The 18,762-nt window shown below is 40.9% G+C and overlaps 1 protein-coding gene across 2 annotated transcripts in view; it reads right to left on the minus strand.

Annotated features, from left to right (window-relative positions):
- Positions 1-18,762, minus strand: part of PCOLCE2 (procollagen C-endopeptidase enhancer 2) — a 67,933-nt gene that overhangs the window by 10,805 nt on the left and 38,366 nt on the right. Inside the window, exons 4-7 of one of the 2 annotated variants that reach the window (XM_045851408.1) lie at positions 16,269-16,393; positions 15,103-15,239; positions 3,051-3,205; positions 763-867 (exon numbers count right to left, since the gene is read on the minus strand). In XM_045851408.1, coding sequence (XP_045707364.1) covers positions 763-867; positions 3,051-3,205; positions 15,103-15,239; positions 16,269-16,393 — 522 coding nt within the window. The remainder of the gene's footprint in view (positions 1-762; positions 868-3,050; positions 3,206-15,102; positions 15,240-16,268; positions 16,394-18,762) is intronic. The other variant, XM_045851409.1, reaches the window with a different exon arrangement.

Raw genomic sequence — 18,762 nt, forward strand, 5'->3', positions numbered from 1 at the left:
CATGCAGGGGCATCCGACCTGTGGCCCTGGAGGCCACGTGTGGCCCAAGATGGCTATGAACGTGGCCCAACACAAAATCATAAACTTACTTAAAACCTTATTTTTTGCTCATTGGTTTTCATTAGTGTTTATGTATTTAATGTGTGGCCAGAGACAACTCTTCTTCTTCCAGTGTGGCCCAGAGACACCAAAAGTTTGGACACCCCTGTTGGAGGGAACAGTGTCCCAGAAGTTGGAGGCAAAATGGACCTAATTCACTGAATCAGAAAACAGTGGCGTCGGTAAGCACACAGATAGACCCTGACAGAGGCAGCAAGCAGTTTCATGGATCGACTCACTCCCCAATTTCCACAGCTCTTTTTCTAATTCTTTCTCATTCTCCCAACCCGAGGTTCTCCCACCTCCCTTCTCATTCTCAGCAGGTGAGCCTGCCTATTTCCTAGAGAGAGCAGAGATTGTAGAAGGAAATGTCCTCGGGCTCCCCACCAAACCTCCAAGTTGTCTTTATCTGTAGCCTCTGTCTTCCCTTCCTCCCCTGAGAGAGGAGGTTGCTCCACCTCTGGGCTAAGGTTTGTCCAGTCAGTCTTCTGGAGGCCACAACCTCCCACCTTTGTAGAAATTTCCTCCTCAGTTCATTCCCTCTGTCTGCCACTGTGTTTTCTTTTGCTGGCTACTTCCCATTAGCTTTAACTTACTGCAGACACTCAAAGCCTCTCTCCCTCCCTGAGGGCCAAACTTGTGGAATGAGTTGCCAGAACTCACTGTCTCCACGGTGAGGCCTGTCACCGTGTTCCACAGGCCTCAGCCCACTGTGTCTGGCTTCTGCCTGCACAGCCGCACTCACAAGTCTTGCTGGGTCTCCAGCAGCTGCCATGAAATAAATGGAAACATTTGAATCCTTCCCTCTCAAAGTCTGTCAACCCTTAGCTCTACTGACCACTTCCTTCTTAAAACACTCCCTTCCGTGGCCTCCGTGACCCAGGCTGCTGCTTCCTCCCTCCTCCCTAGCGTCTCCTTTCTAGTCTCCTGCACCACCATGTCCTTTCCCCTTTAATACGCTGGCATTCCTAGAGATTTAATCCAGCCCTTCTCCTTCTTTCACCCTAACCTTTCCCGAGGCCATCTCACTCCAGATCATGGTATCAACCATGCATGTGTGGATGGCTCTCAAATTCAGATAGCTAGCTTAAATCTCTATTCTGGTCTGGGGGCCCATAGATATAATTGTCCACAAGACATCTCCACTTGAGTATCTCACAGACACCTCAGATGCAACAAGCTTAACTTATGCATCTACCCCTAAACTCAGTTCTCAGCTCCAGGGAATGGTTATGTTATCCCCTGGGTTTTGCATGCCAGGGACCTGGGAGGCATTCTTGAAACCTCCCTGATCTCCCTAGTCGAATTCACCACCAAGCCCCGTCAGTATCTCCCAAGGTCCCTGGCATGCACAACAGTCAACGCCTCTTGACTGTCTCTGTCTTTCTGTCATAGCACAGTTCTTCTGGACAGCCACACAAACCTATTGATGCTCTTGACCCCTACAATCAATTCCCAGTGGCCCGAGTGATCTTCAGAGTGTAAATCTGATCCTGAACTTTGCTTAATCTATCACGTTTCCCCTATACTTAGAATAAAATCCAAAATACTTAGAGCACAAGGAGAGAGGTGGTAGGGACTAAAGGCGGATCTAGAAAGACACAATGGGGATGAAGTGTGAAGGTCTTACATACCCCATGAAAGGGTTGTGCTCTTATGCTGTCCAATTTGGTAGCCACTAGCCACATGAGGCTTTCTAAATTCCACTAAATTAAAAATTCCTCAGTACCACTGGCCACATTTGAAGTACTCATCAGTGGCTAATGCATTGGTGGGTACGGTTGTAGAGAAGGACTTGGTCGGCTCTGTGTGTGTGCGGTGCAGGGCGTGCAGTGGGGTGGGAACAGTTGAAGACAGCCTTCAGCGGGTGGCTCTGATGCTGTGGGCCAGCTCTGGGTAAATGGGCAGAGCAGCAGGTTCAAGGCAGAGAATAGTATGATAAAAACAAGTTGTGTTCAATGGGCTTTAATTTCAATGTCTAGCAGTTGCAAAACTCTAGGAGATAAATACAAATCCATGTTTGTGATTTCAGAGAGACTTTAGAACTTCAAAAATAAAAGCTGGGGAACCACCTAAGCACTGTGGGTGTGACCTGATAATTCACAGAAAAGGTTAAGGACACCTGAGTCCACTGAGATAAACAGGAGAAATACAGTTGTAACACGAGGCAGTACTCTTCCAGACCACAAGGGGGCACACTAAGAGAGTGCTCATAAACACAGCTCTTCCAGAAATGCCTGTACTCAGAGTAAACAGCCTTACTTTGAGCATACAGAAAATAGTGGGCCATAAAGTTGTTCTTATTTCAACCTGCTTCGTCCCTTAACCTTAGATCCTTACTTCTCACGTTTCTCTCCTCCTTACAGTTAGATTTTGACACCTGAAGTCTGAAATGCCAGTGCATGGAGCTGACAGATGTAGAGATGAGCCTCCCTAATTCGTAGAGCATATCCCAGACCAGACTTTCCCAACTGGCTTCTACATTTTTGTTTGACTTCCTCCAATTTGAAACAAATAACGTATTTTGCATGGCACATTTTGGAGCAAAGAAAAAAAAAGCCCCATCAAATACTGGCAAATGCGAATGCAGGCAGGTGTGCACGTCCTAGAACTTGAACCTAAACTACTGTAAATCTATGTAATAAAAAGAAAACCATAATTTTATGAGTGCCAGAAAAGAAAAATTAGTCTTATAATGATCTGTTACTAGGTTCCCTAGTAATTTTTAAGTGGTTATAATTTTCTTAGATGACATTTTGAAATTATTAACTTATTATTATTCTTATACCGTACACTTTTCTTTCATTATTGGAATCATATTATTCTCTTATGTACGTTTTCATTTATTTTAGTTTCAAATTTCTTCCTATTATTTGATATCTTGTACTTAAAAAGATTTTTAAAATATATTCCTTAAGTTTGTGAACAAACTTCAAAGCAAAAAAACTCACCTGTAGTCACAGTGAATGTGGTCGTGACTGGTGGTGCTGTACTTGTTGGTAATTTTTTTGGCCTGAATTTGTAGTGACCAATAAATCCATCTGCAGTTAAGCTTAAGTCTGAGAAAAACTGAATGAGAAGTTCATTTCTCTCAGACACAATTGGCCTAAAAGAACAAAAACATGTTTAAATAGATATATATTTTAAAGCATAAGTGGTACCTCTCTGAAATACAGACTATTCTAGGTTTCCATTAATTCCTGACAAATTACTACTTGCTTATATTTAAAAAGTAAAATATTTTAAAAAGTGAACACCTTACTCTGCTCAATATTAATGCTAATAGCTAACATTTACTGAGTATTTGCTAAGTTAGGCACTGTGCTTTATGAAAATGCATCAAATTCTATTTTCACCACAGCCCTATTATTATCCCCCTTTTATGGAATAGGCAACTGAAGTTCAGAGACTTCAAGGGATTTGCCTGAGGCCCTTGAGCAGGTGTGTAGGAGAGATGGGATGTGCACCCAGGGCCAGGTGGTAGACATGGGGCGATGTAAACATTGAACTGTGGCTGGTTCTCCACAAGCACCTCAGGATTTAGCCAGACAAGGGAACCACATGGCTTCTTTGAATGAGGACTCTGGGTCCTAGGTGGCCAGGGAGCAGGGGATGCTGGCTGTGGAGAATCAGATGGAGAAACTGAACGAGTTCCCAGACCCTGCGAAGACACAGCCAGAAGGCTGGCCACTGGGAGATAAGGAAGCCATGCAGGGTGTGACTGAACTTCTGGGTCATGTTCAGGGCACGTTCTTATGGGTGCCTGAAGTGGAAACATTTCTGTCTGTAGTCTTGGTAGTCAATGTTCTGAAGGTGAAAGAGGAAGTGATAGTTTTGTTTTGGTGGTCATGAATGACTTCATTAAAAAATTCAGTAAAGCTATTTAGGGGTTTGCTTGGTTAGCTGACACTAAAGATTTGATGGTGATAATAACCAAGGCTCAAAACCTCTTTTAAGTCTCAGGGGATAACTGTATCATACAAGACAATAGTTTCATTTAACCTTTGCTGTTATTATTTAAACAATGGCAAAAAATGTTGTTTGGCTAATTCTATTTAAAAACTAATGCAGAGGTGGAAACAATAAACAAATCATTTAATTGAATTAATTGATGGTTTGACTAAAGTCCTTTGTTGAGGCTCCTTCTCAGTCAAATCACTTTTTGGCATCATGGGCAGCAAACAACGAGGCAGCTCATTTTTCCCACCTATTAGCTACTTTGAGTGGGGACTGGTCAGGGGCACAGTAGATCTGTACTTGACCCAACCAGCAAGAAAACTTGCAAGATCTTTTTCTGCCCTGAGGGCTGTTACCTTCTGAGCCAAGGGATCCAGCAAACCCACGAGTGAGTTTCGTGATCTACATTAATGGGGTTCAGTTGGGGGTTCAACCCAGTTGGCCTTCTAGGCAGGATGTTATAATTATAGTGATCATTCACTGCCTTTTCTATGAACTAATCTTGGAAGCATATATTAGAAACTGAATTTTCTCAAGGAAGAGTATTTCAGCAACAGTTTTATTTTTGTTATTGCTACTGAGCTTTCCTATGAATGTGACAGAATCACGGTGCCATAAATGTACTGAGGTTACAAATCACTAGAAAGGCAAGAAGAAATTTCACTGGGACCAACTCTGCCCTGGCATACCCCAGGAGTAGATGCAGGAGGCTGTTTTGCTTTGATAGCCGCTGTACGGCTCTCTGCTTTGTCACCCCACAGTCTGCCTCTCCTTCAGTCACTAGTCAATCCACCACCACATCCTGCCAGTTCTGCCTCCTAAATACTCCTTGTTCTGCCTCCTGCTCTCCATCTCACCCACTCCTGCCTACCTCCTTGACTTCACCTGGACCCTGGCCACAGCCTCCTAACTGACTTCCTGCTCATCATGTCCAGGACAGGGGTCCAGAGGTACCAGTCCTGTCACTTCCTGCCTAAATGCACTTCAAGGGCTCCAATGGCTGCAGTACAGGGAGCCAAACGGAACCCTCCTACCTCCTCTCCTTTCCCCTCTCTCTCTCTCCCTCTCTCTCTCTCTCTCTCTCTCTCTCTCTCTCTCTCTCTCTCTCTCTCTCTCGCTCTCCCTCTCTCTCTCTCTCTCTCTCTCTCTCTCTCAGCCCCACTTCAAGGTTTAGGCTCCAGAAGAGCACGTATCTCTCCTGTGGGTCTGTGCTAACAGAACTCCCTTAGCCCGGAATGAGTCTGTCCTTCCTCCAGCCTCCAACTCCAGATCTTCCTTCAAGAAGCACCATCTCCTTGAAAAAACTGCCCCTGACCTCCCTACCACTTGTCAGAAATTCACCCAGGACATTCCTTTGCCAAGTTATCGGCCTGTCTACTTTGATTCACTTCCTACCCTCACTGATTTATCTTTGTGTCCCAGGTACCTGACATAGTGCCACACACGCAAGGGTGAAGTATATGTTTTCCAACTGAATTCAATGGTATTGAGACAGCACTGAACCCACACACTTCTCCTTCCAGCCCCACCCCCAACTCCAACTGTCCTCGTCCTAGTCATGCTTTTCACAGGGGAAACCTCTCCAGACAGGTTTGCATATTTCTTGCACTGCCCCACCCTAGAGTACTCTGCTGTGGGAAACTCTTCAGGTCAAAGCATTAGTCGCTGGCAGGCAGTCAAGCTACTGCAGACAAAGTCCTCAGAGGTGAGTGGTGCTCAGCAGCCCCTCCATTGCCCCCACCCAGCCCCCTGCCTGGAGGCAACCACTGCCCTGAGTTTTGTATTTGTCCTTTTTTTTCCTTTTATCTGTAGAGTTACAAATATGTATGTATTACTAAACAATATAGTATATAGTGAGCATGCTCCTAAACTTCATATAAATGAAAGGCTATGGTGTATATTTTTCTGCAGTTTTTTTCACTCTCAACATTATAATTGTGAAAGTCATCCAGTTTTTGCTGCTGCGGTATGCTGTAGCACAATTTAACTATTCACTTGTTGATTGACATTTGGCTGTGTGGTCCCCACCCCCACCCTGCCAATTACAAGCAATATTGCCTAGAACATCCGTGTACATGTCTGGGGTGCACATGGACAAAGGTATGATTAGTGGGCACCCTGGGAGGGGAGGGTATATGCTCTACCCCAAGATCACAGGATAGATGCTCATTTTCAACTTTATTAGATAACATGAAACTGATTTCCAAAGTGGTTGTGCCAAAGATTGCTCACTGTGTACCTTTCTTCTCTGGGGAATGCCTTTTGCCCACTTTTTCTACTTAGTTGTGCCATATTTCTAATTAATTTTTATGATTTCTTTTTAAAAATACTTTATTTATTTATTTTTAGAGAGAAGGGAAGGGAAGGAAAAAGAGAGGGAGAGAAACATCAATGTGTGGTTGCTAGTTGCACACCCCCTACTGGAGGCCCAGTCCTCAACCCAGGCATGTGCTCTGACTGGGAATCGAACCAGTGACCATTCACTTTGCAGTACAATGCTCAACCAACTGGGCCACTCCAGTGAGGGCTAGGATTTCTTGATATACTCATATTCTGAAACCTAAGTCTTTGTCAAATACAAATATGCTTCCATTTTGTGCCTTCTCTTTAAGGTGTATTTTGATGAGCAGTTTTTGTTGAAGTTTCTCATTTAAGACTCTAATCCCTCTGTAATTAATTTTTGTGTGCTATTAGATATGAACACATTCATTTTCCCATGTGACCAAGAGTTGCCACTGCCTTATTTTGCAGTAGGGTCACCCTGCCCCAGCAGGCCTGTGGGTCTCTGTGCAGTGCCCCATGTGCAGACACGTGTGGAATGTTTCTGGCCGTGCCTCTGGTGAAACCACACTGTCTTTGTTACAGTAGCTTTCTGATACAGCTCCATCATGGCAAAAAAATCCTTCTGTTGGGTCCTTCTTCAAAGCTGTCTTAGTGTCACCCTCCCACTGTCTGGCAATTCCACACACATTTTAGAGTCAGACTGTCAGCTTTAATGAAACCCAATTCCAACATTTTTAATGGTTTTGATTCTCCCTATTCATGAGAATAGTATGTAAATCCATTATTTAGGTCTTTAAGGTTTTATAATTTTATCTCTTAAGGCCTTGCACACAATTTGTTAAATTTATTCTTGAGTGTTTCATATTTTTGTTGCTATTAAAATATCTTTTTAAAAATAAAAGCTTATAAATTTATGCTATTTAAGACAAGATATTCTTGAATAAATGTTTTCAACACATAAAAACATAAATCTGCAAGTCACGCTTTAACCTGGTAGTGTATGAAATAGATTTTCTGAATTATCAAGCCAATCTTGAATTCCTGGTCAAAGAGTATTTTTCACACATTGTTAGATTTGGCTTGCTAATATTTTTTCTTTTAGAATTTATTTTTCATCACATTCATAAGTGAGATTAGTCTTCCACATTCTTTTCTGGTACTGCGTTAACTTGCTTTGGCGTCAGTTTACGTGGGCACCATGAAAACAGGCGGGGAACAAGCCCCATTCTTCCCTGAAAGAGTCTGCACAGTGCTAACGTGGCCCTCTCCTCAGATGGCCGTTAGGGCCCGTGGAGAAGCGCAGTCTGGGCCTTCCACCCCCCCCCCCGCCCCCGCCCCGGCCTTCATAACTTTTAACTGTGGGTCATAGTTCTTTAATAATTATTTGGCAATTCTGGATTATTGTTTTTTTTTCTGTGTTTTTAAAAAGTGATTATTGTATTTTATTTGAGATGTAAGTTAACCTTTACCGTTAAGTATAGCATCAAAATTTGGGGGCCAAAGAAGGCTGGATATGCATCCTATTTGTACTGCTCTTATTTTTTTTTAATTATTTATTGAATTTATTGGGGTGACATAAGTTTAATAACTTACATGGTTAATAATTACATATAAGTTTCAGGTGTACAATTCTATAATATACTATCTGTATATTGTATTGTGTGTTCACTGCCCCAAGTTGTGTCCATTTTTGGTTGAAAAAAAAGTATTTTCTTCCGTTTTTGGATGCAGTGTTCTCTATTCATTAGAACAAGCCTATTAAGTGTATCTTAAATCTTCTGTATCCTAATCTTCCCTCTTTCTATAATTCATAGTTTATGTCAATTATTGAAAAAGATGTGTTTAAAATCTCCTATAGGCCCTGGCTGGTATAGCTCAGTGGATTGAGCACAGGCCTGTGAACCAAAGTATTGCCAGTTTGATTCCCAGTCAGGGCACATGCCTGGGTTGCGGGCCAGGTTCCCAGTATGGGGTGTGCTAGAGGCAACCACACATTGGTGTTTCTCCTCCCTCTCTTTCTCTCTTCTTTCCCCATGTCTCTAAAATAAATAGATAAAATCTTTTAAAAAATTAAAATAAAATCCCCTACAATAATAGTGGATTTTGTAAATCTTTTACTTTTTATTCTTTTTTTTGCTTTACATATTTTTGACTTAAATACAAGTTTACAATTAATACACTTTTATGATAAATGATAAATTGCACTTTATCACTATATATTAACTATTTTTAGTAAAGTTTTCTGTCTAAAATCTAGTTTTTTTTTGATATTAGTACATCTATGCCAATTTTCTTTCAATTAGCACTTGCTTCCAATATTTTTTCTATCATTTATTATCAAATGCTCTGTGTTCTTATTTTTTGGAGATGTGTCTTATAAACAGTGCATAACTGGTTTTGCTTTGCTCTCCAGTCTAACAGTCTTTACCTGTCTATTAATGATTTGATCCATTTGCATTTATATTGATTACAGATACATCTAGAGATATTTCTACCATCTTATTTTGTGCTTTTTATTTGGCCTGCCTTTTTTGTTTCTTTTTTTTTAAATGAGTGTCCTATATTACAGTGCCCCAATTTCCCCCCTTGGCCTCCTTCCATCCAGCACCCCCCACTCCTCTGTTCCTGTCCATGGTCATGCATATGAGTTTTTTGGCTTCTCCATTTCCTATACCTGCTCTTAACATTCCCCCTGCCTATTGCGTACCTACCAGTTTCTACTTCTTAGTCCCTGCATCTTTTCCCCCATTCCCCCAGAACTCCCACCCAACTGGCCGCCCTCCCAACATTCTCCATATCTATGATTCTGTTTCTGCCCTGCTTGTTTGTTTAGTGTGTTTTTTAGATTCAGTTGTTGATAGTTATGCATTTATTGCCATTTTAATATTTGTAGTTTTGGTCTTCCTTTTCTTAAATAAGTCCCATTAGTATTTCATATAATAATGGTTTGGTGATGACGAACTCCTTTAGCTTTTTCTTGTCTGAGAAGCACTTTATCTGCCCTTTGATTCTAAGTGATAGCTTTGCTAGATAGAGTAATCTAGGTTGTAGGTCCTTGCTTTTCATCACCTTGAATACTTTTTGCCAATCCCTCCTAGCCTGCAAAATTTCTTTTGGGAAATCAGCTGATAGTCTAATGGGAACTCCTTTGTAGGTAATTATAGCTTTTCTCTTGCTGCTTTAAAGATTCTCTCTATCTTTAACTTTTGGCTTTTTAATTATGATGTGTCTGGGTGTGATCACCTGCATCCATCTTGTTTGGGACTCTGTGCTTCCTGGATTTGTATGTCTATTTCCTTTACCAAGTTAGGGAAGTTATCTTTTATTATTTTTGCAAATAAGTTTCCAATTTATTTTTCTTTCTCTTCTCTTTCTGACACCCCTATGATGCAAATGTTGGAATGCCTGAAGTTGTCTCAGGAACTCCTTACACCATCCCCAATTTTTTGGATTCTTTTTTTTCTTATTATTCTGATTTGATGTCTTTTTCTCTTTTATGTTCCAAATCACTGATCTGATTCTTGGCTTCATCCATTGTGTTGTTGATTCCCTGTAAATTGTTCTTTATTTCAGTAGTGTCTCCTTCATTTCTGACTGGATCTTTCTTATGTTGTTGAGGTTCACACTAAGTTCTTTGAGCATCCTTTTAACCAGTGTTTTGAACTCTGCAACTGATAGATTGTTTAGCTCCATTTCATTTAGTTCTTTTTTGGAGTTTTGGTCTGTTCTTTCATTTGGGCCATGATTGTCTCCTTGTTTTGACAGCCTCCCTGGGTTTGTTTCTGTGTATTAGGTGGAGCTGCTTTGACTCCATGTAGTAGGTGTCCTATAGGATCCAGTGGCACAGCTTCCACTATCTCCCATACTGGGTACTCAAGGTGTGCCCTCCATGTGGGCTAATTATTTTCTCCTCTTGTAGTTGAATCTTGATTGCTGTCAGTTTGTCAATGGGAGGCATCCTACCTAGGCCAGACAGCTGGTAAGACAGGCTGAGACCACTGGCCAGCAACCACCTCCCTCTGTGGCTTGTGGAGGTGGTTGGGTGGTGGTGCTCCACTGTGGTAACTGTCCACTGGGTATGTAGCCTCTGGGGTTTCCTGGGTGGTGCAGGCCAAGGTCTGCCAGTACCTGTGTTCTCTCTGGGGCCCCTTGGTGTAAGCTATGAAGTGACCTACAGACAGCCACTGTTCATGCAGGGCTTAGGTCCACTTAGCAGAAGGGATGGGGGGCTGTACTCAGCTGTTGCTTGTTTATGAGTGACTCTAGGAAGGTCTGAAGCCTGTGCCTAGCCCAGCCATTCCTAAGGAAAAGACACTGTTACCAGCTTGGGTACGTCCATAAGTTGGATAGGGTGGAGCCTTAGGTAATTGTAGGGCAGGGCTAACCATGTGAGACAGGTTGGTGGAGTCTCAGATATGGGGCTGCTGCATTGTGGTTGTGTGTGTGGGAGGGCTTAGAAAAGGACAATGGCTGCTGTCTGCAGTTCTGTCCAGGAGGAAGCTGTCCCCCAGCTCTCACCCCAATGCCAGATGCTTCCGTTCCTCATCACACAGCACTGGTGCTCTTCAAGGTGCTGCCCTGATGCTGGAGCTCTGAGGGAGTAAGTCTAAGTAAGTCCATGTGTAGGGCCTTCCAAGGGGAGAAGTATGAGAATCTCACAGTTTCTTCTACCAACCCAACCTCTACTGGTTTTTACAGCCAGAGGTTATGGGGACTTCTTTTCCTGGCACTGGAAGCCTGGGCTGGGTGGTCTGGTGTGAGGCTGGGATCCCTTGCTCCCAAGATATCCCTCTGTTTTACATACACCACATGTGGGTTTGGGACCAGCCTGTTCTGCGTCTCTGAGTTTCCACCCTTCTGCCCCTCATACCCGTCTGGATGAATGTGGTTTAATTCTTTAGTTGTCATATAGCTTGATTTTCTGGCAGTGCTGAATGATAGTTTAGCTCTAATTTTGCTGTGGTTGTGCAAGGAGGTGAGCCACATTTACCTATGCCTTCATCTCAACCACCGATGCTTTTTCTTTTTGGATCTTTTTTCTCATTTCATGTCTTTTCTCCACTGTTTTGAAAGTTAAAGACTTCTACTTTTTCTAGAGGTTACCCTAAATTTAACATTCATGTTTACTTTAACTTATTATAAAGTTTAGTATCTTCATCCAACTTTCAGATAACACAAGGACCTCAGAATCCTTCAACTCTCATTACCAATATCTCTGTTCAGTGTTTCTTTCTGCACCTCAGTCCTTTATCCTGGGATCATTATCTTTCTGTCTGAAGTACATAACAAAGTTTCTTTGGTTAAAGTCTGTTGGTGGTAAATTCTCTCAGCTCTTGTTTAACTGAAGAGGTCTTTATTTCACCCACACTCACAAAAGAGAGGCTTTTCATAATTTGAGCTTGACAGTTATTTCTCCTAAGATCTTCTAACTTTCATTGTTGCTACTGAGGAGTCAGTTGTTAATTGTCTTTCCTTTGTGACAATCTGTCTTTTCTCTCTGGCTACTTTTAACATCTCTCTGCCATTCTGTGGTTTTATTGTAATACACATAGGCATGGATATATTAATATTTATGTTGCTTAGGATTTACTGAGTTCTTACATTTGATGACTGATTCAATGTGGATTTTTCATCCACACTGGAAAAGTTTCAGCTATTATTTCTTCAAACATCAAATTTCCTACATTATCTATGTTTTGTTAGGGAACTCTGATTAAATGTGTATTAAGATCCTCTCACTCCAGCCTCTGTGACTCTTAAGCTCTCCTTCATATTTTCCATCTATTTGTCCCTTTGTGCTGTATTCCAGTTAATTATTTCACATCTATTTCTCTGTTCTCTAATTCTTTCCGGAGCTGTATCTTAGCATTTATTTAACACATATATTAAGGCTTTTTGTGTAAATTATTATATGTCTCAGTTCAGGAAATTGTGTTAGGCTCTTTGTTAAATCTGTCTGGACATTTCCGAGAGTCTCTTGTCATATATTCAATAGCCTGCAATTTACAGGCTCTGAATTGATATATTTTGCATGAATTTCTATAAGCATTCATATTCTGTCTCATAATTTCACTATATATGGCCCCTATGGGTCTGATTTTACTGCTTATTTCTGCTGATTCTTATGTTTGCCTTCCATTTGTGTTTCATGATTTGATTGGGAACTTATGTTTCTTAAAACTTTACTCAAAGGTATTCTTAAAGTCTAAGTTAAGATGCATTCTTCCACAAAGAATTTGTGTTTTCTTCTGTCAGCCCCTGTGGACATACCCGAGGAAATTTTTTCATTGTTTTTAGAGTGAGATGGAGGGAGAGAGGAAGGGAAGTATTGATTGGTTGCCAGACTGAGGGTGGAACCTACAAACCTAGACATGTGCCCTGGCCAGGAATCAAACCTGCAACCTTTTGGTTACAGCATGATGCTCCAACCCAGCCACAACTAGGGCCAACTTGGAAACTCTTTAAACTAAGTTCCTGACAGAGACTTGTTTTTGTTTGTTTGTTTGAATAGTTAAGTAGTGTAAAATTTAACCTCAAACTCACATGAGGACTGTTGGATTCTCACAAGAAACTACCTCTTTTTACTTTTACCAAAAGCAAAGGCCAAAACAGCCAATTTTCCTTACTATCACCCTGGGTCATGGGGAAATTAGTTCAATCACACTGGTGGCACTTTCTTTAGGTCCCTTATTTATGCTGTGTCTTCCCCCTTGCCTGGACCCTGAGTTGTATCTTCTGTTCCCAAGCATGGTCTGTTAAGAATGAAGTTCTAGGTCATCAAACACTGACACATATCCAGAGGAAAGCTGGCACCTTCAAGTACAGTACTTCTTTATCTCTCTGGATTTGGGCTTCTCACCCTTACGATCTCGGATGGTTTTGCCAACTCTGCAATGCTTTAACTTCTTTTTTTTAACTTTAGGAACATTGATAGATATTTTTTTCTGGGATAGTTTTAAAAGGTAGCTTTTTGCCTTATTTCTAGAAAATGAAACTTGCTTTTTAAAATATTTGATATGAAGAGAAAGAGACATGGCAGAAAAAGCTGGAGCAGGGTAGAGAGTCGAGAGGGACTTGTTTTGTTTTGTTTGGTTAGAACTTAAGTGTATAGGTTGTAGCAGAGGAACAAAAAAAGGAAGCAGAGCTGATGATGGAGAAAAACAGGACTACTGGGTAAAGAAAAATTTCAGGAAGGAAAGGAGGAGCTCCAGAGGGCATGAGAGGCTAATGGCCCTGAAATGTCCACATTCCAATTCCTGGACTTTGTGACTGTGTTACTTTATATGCAAAGGGACTTGGCAGAGAAGATTAAATTAAGGGTCCTAGGAAGGGGAGAGCATCCTGGGCTCTAAATGTAACCACAAGCATCCTGGTAAGAGGAAGGCTGAGACCAGAGAGGAGAAGGAATATGATGACCGGTTGAGATAGGAGTGGTGTGCTGCAGAGACGGAGGAAGGAGGACAGTGAGGAAGGAGCCCCAGTGGGGAATGCGGACAGCCTCTGGAAGCTAAAAAGGCCTGGAAACAAGTTCTTCCCTCTGAGCATCCAAAAGGAACCAGCCCTGCTGACACTGACATCAGCTGGGATTGATTCAGTGAGATTGATTCCAGACTCCTGCCCTCTAGAACTGGGAGAGATCAAACATGTCGTCTTCGGTCACTCTGTGTGTGCTGATTTGTTACAGCAGCCACAGGAAGAGAACATAAGGGACTCTTTTTCAGGTTAGAAATGGGCCTTTCTCCAACACACTTATCTATGAAGCCAAATTTGGATATACTAATGTTTGAATTATAACTTAAATGCATTAAAAATTCTTAATTATTAACTTAACTTAAACATAAATAAATTTAATTGAAATAAAACCCTTTTTTAAACTCAAATATGTCTGGAAACCATAGAAATGTATGTAAATGCATTAAAATTCTTAATTGTTAATTAAACTTAAACATAATTAAGCTGAAATTTTTAAAAAAACCTTTTTTTAACTCAGATGTGTCTGTGGAAACCATAGAAATGTCTGTAAAAGCAGGCGATGCATATAACCCTATCATGTTTAGGCAACAGTAGAAAAGCATGTTTACTTTGGCAGAATGGTGACTTTGATGGTAAGCTATAGTAATTTCAGCGGTCACTTTGCCCAGTATTGTAGATAAAGGTTGAAATATCTTGCCCTCCAAAAGTCATGTGTTGCATCAAAATACAGCATAGAGGGGTTAAGTAACGCGTGCCCAGTGTCACACAGCTAATAAGTGGCAGAGCCCTTAGCTCCATAAACATTCTGATAAGTACTTTTCAGGTTCACTCAGCAAAAATCTGAGCAACAACAATGGGACAAGGAGCTACAAGGCTCCAAAAGGTCCAGAACAGGACCTGATCAGGCAGAGTCATCAGGATCCTTCGTAAGCTTCCTCATTTCCTCATCTGGATCCCTAGTAGGTAGCCCTCTGTGTTCTCAGAATTTTCCCATTTGCTCTGATGCTTCACCTCACCTTCACAGGGCAGTGTCATCACCCCACATCTGACTCAAAATCGGCCCCTGGGGCGTCACCAGCTCTGCTGCCTTTAATCTCTTTGGCTGTCAAGGCCTCTACATTTGTAAAGGTTGCCTACTATTTGTGTCAGCTGCACTGTTATGGAACCAAGGTTTTGTGAACAAAACAACAACATAAAATCTTTCAGAAAATAAAATATAATTGAGCAATTGGATAAGAAACAAGTTTAGGGCCTCTAAAATATTCGGAAAACAAAACAGGTGCTACTTACGCAGGTGGACTATCACCACAATACTTCCCAATTCTTTTAGCGTCGTTGACTTCTCCTCCATTAAACACAGCCACATAATCATACCGGCAGTAGTTATCGCGCTCAACATCAAACTTCTCAAACTTTAACTCTATAAGCTTTAGTGAGAGCACAGTATTAGAAAGGTCAAAATAGCACTGCTGAATATCCTCAAGTGGAATTCTTCCTCTCCCCAGATTTGGAGGGTATCATGATTTTTCTTTATAAAACTGTATTCATTCTGCTTAAATTATTCTTGTTTATTTTCATATTTCTCCTGTGATGTTCATATTTCTGGTGCTATTCTTTTGCTTTAAGTTTTAATCATTCCAAAAGATTATCTCAATCTCAGATCAACTACAGTTACGATCTTAAACTAGGAGCTCTGTTCACTTACAGCTACAAAAGTATGGGGTTAGTTGTTTGCAAAAGCCCACAAAGTAGGCTTGGTCTATTGCCACACTAAGCTCTGCCCTGCAGTTAATATATGAAAGTGGGTCCCAGAAAAACACAAATTCCTATCAGCACAAACTACTGAGCCCTGGAACCAAGACCTTCTCTGATGATTGTTGTACAGATGAATAACGTTATTTGTGGGAAACCTGCACAAATTCTATTTTAAAGAACAACCAAAAAAAAAAAAACCCATCCATAAAGCAGACTAGCTTTTACAGCAGACCACTTGTTCTTTGGAGAGAAGATGTGGCGTGTTTGCATTGGCTTTGTCAAAGGGAAGCAGCCAGACCATTCTTGATTTGGTGGCTGGATGGCTATTTTGAGGACGTAATGGGTTTGCCATGTGAGCAAAGGCTAACCTGAAACATACATACATGTCCTTGGGGATTTTTATCTTCCCACTATTCATGGCTGCTGCTTCTAACATCTTCTACAGGGTTAAATAATCTCACATGAGATTTGCTTACCGTTTGCATTTCAAAACCTGTTTTGAAAATTGCAATTATGGAATAGGAAACTGAATCCATGACTTTGCAAGTCAAATAGTGCAAAAGCAGTCTGAATCTGAGTCTCCATGTGTCCAGCAGTGCCTTCCTTGCTCTGCATCAGTAGCTCTGATGAGAGCTGGGCCCCTCACACTGTCTGGATAATTGACACATGAATACTTTCTTAGTGGTTTCAGGGAATCTCACCTGATTCTTTGGGGCTACAATGTGCCACAAACAAGTGACTCCTGCAGGGTAATCATGGTCTGGCCAGTTGGGGGTTTTTAAAGAGCCGGAAGGTCTTTCAAGGCGTCCTCCACAATACTGATCCCCTGAAGTTATTAAACATGAGAAAAGTCCAAGTTTATATAAAGGTTATCACAATGCAACCATGAGGAGATTCGGAATTCAGAATGCTAGGTGGTAGTATAGAAGTAAAGACAATGATGCTTCAGAGCTCTTCACTTTTCTCTTAAAAATGGTCACATAGTCTCTATACACACACACACACACACACGCACACGCACGTGCACACCCCCCCCCCCCAAGTGATCTCTGTTACCTGATGTATCACATCAGTGCAAGAGAGTAAAGGAGTGGAGTCAGGACTATAGCTTCTTTTCTTTCTTTCCTTTTTTCAGACAAGTGAAGACAAAACATCTGGGCATGCGCTCATTCAGAAATCATGCAGGCTCAACAAACGACAGATTTTAAGAACCCTTCAAGGCAGGGGTATTTGTGAGCAGGGTTAAAATCCATGCCAATGGACAAAATTTGAATTAGCTGGCACAGAAAACTCTACCTAAAACACTTTACATATATATAAATATATATATATATCTCTTTAATAACTTTAAGAATAATTTGCTTGTGAAAACAATATATGTTTATAAAATTTCAGCAATACAGAAAAGCATAAAGAAGAAAGCGAAAACTTACCCCAAATACCAGCACCTAAATCTAACCACAGTTCAGATTTTACAAACATTAGTTCAGACATCTCTGTGCATATGGGTTGATAGGTTAACAGTAGTAATTTTAGAAAGATATTTTAATACAAAGTTGTAAGTTTGATTTTTCCTCAAATTTAACAAAGAAACTGAATTGAAATTCAAAACCTATATGGTTTAATGAAATACTTCTTTAACATAGAAGATGATCATTCTTAAAAGAAATCTGTAAACTTTTGAAATAGCACTTTAAAAATTGAGGTTGGAATGATTTCTAAAACTTTTTATTCATGAAATATTTCAAGTATATACAAAGTAAGTATATAATAAACTTCTATGAATCTATCATCCAGTTAAACAATTAGCATCAAACTACTATTGTTGTTATTAATAGTGCAACCCAATCCCCACCACCTGCTTTATTATTATTATTAATTTACAGGTTTGGGGGAGGTAAATTCATATACTTTGAAATACACAAATCTTGGCTGTAAACCTTTGAAACTGGATGTGCCCTGTGAGCCATACTCCAAATGATGAGACAGTGTCCATTTCCCACAGAATTCCTGTAGCCCACAGGTGGCAAACACAAGGCCTGCCGGCCAAATCCGGCCCTCTGCCTTGTTCTATCTGGCCTGGCACCTTGTTTCTACCCAGCAGCAATGCCAAGCTCCTAGCCCCTAGTTAAGAAGTAGAAACATTTATAGTCTTAAAATTACACTCGACCCCTTGAAGGCAACCTTGAGGCTGATGTGGCACCCAGTGAAAATGAGTCTGACACCCCTGCTGAGTGTATCCCTTCCCTGTATCAGTCTGCTGACTTTCCACACCACTCTTCTGAACAATTTCACCTAACCTTGGTTTTACTCTAGACCTCCATGTAGATGAAGTCACACAGTGTGTACTCTTCTGTGTCTGGTTTTTCCTGCTTAGAACAACACCCAAGATTCATTCATACAGCCGTGTGTGCTGGTGATCTGTTCCTTTACACGGCTGAGGAGTATTCCAGTGTATGGGAACACCACTGTTTGTTTACCCACTTTCCGGGGGATATGCACTGGGGTGTTTTCAGTTTGTATTCTGGGTGAGTAAAGCTGCTAGAAACACTTTCATACAAATGTCTTTGTGGAATGTATTTTCATCAGTTTAGCATAAATACCCAATTCCTGGGCCAAGAGTAGACACAGATGTTCAACCTCATGTAAAACTACTGGAAAATTTTCCCAAGAGGATGTAGCGTTTTAGACCTCCCAAGGCATGCGCACTCTGGCCGCACTACTTCCTTGCCGCCATCTGATGTTTCCGCCAAGCTGGTGGGTGTGTACCGATATCTCAATGTGGCTTTAATTTGCACTTCCTGTTAACTAATGATGCTGAGTAGTTTTTCATGTACTTATTAGCTATTCATATGTCTTCCTTTGTGAAGTGACTGTTCAATTGTGGGCCCATTTTTACATTTATTGGGATCTTTATCTTTTATTGTTTGTTGAGTTGTATGAAGTTTTTGTTTGTTCTGAGTAAAAGTCCTTTATTAGATATTTCTCCGAATGCTTTCTTCCATTATGTAGGTTGCCTATTCATTTTTGTAACAATGTCTTTTTGTAAGTATTGGTTATAATTTTAATGATGTTTGCATGGTACATATTTTTCCATCCTTTTACATTCAAACTATTTTGACTTTGTATTTTTTAAAATATATTTTATTGATTATTACAGTTGTCTTGATTTTTCCCTTTGCTCTCTTCTGCCCG

The sequence above is a fragment of the Phyllostomus hastatus genome, unplaced genomic scaffold (assembly GCF_019186645.2).
Source record: "Phyllostomus hastatus isolate PE091 unplaced genomic scaffold, TTU_PhHast_1.1 phas_contig_86, whole genome shotgun sequence".
Taxonomy (NCBI): Eukaryota; Metazoa; Chordata; class Mammalia; order Chiroptera; family Phyllostomidae; genus Phyllostomus; species Phyllostomus hastatus.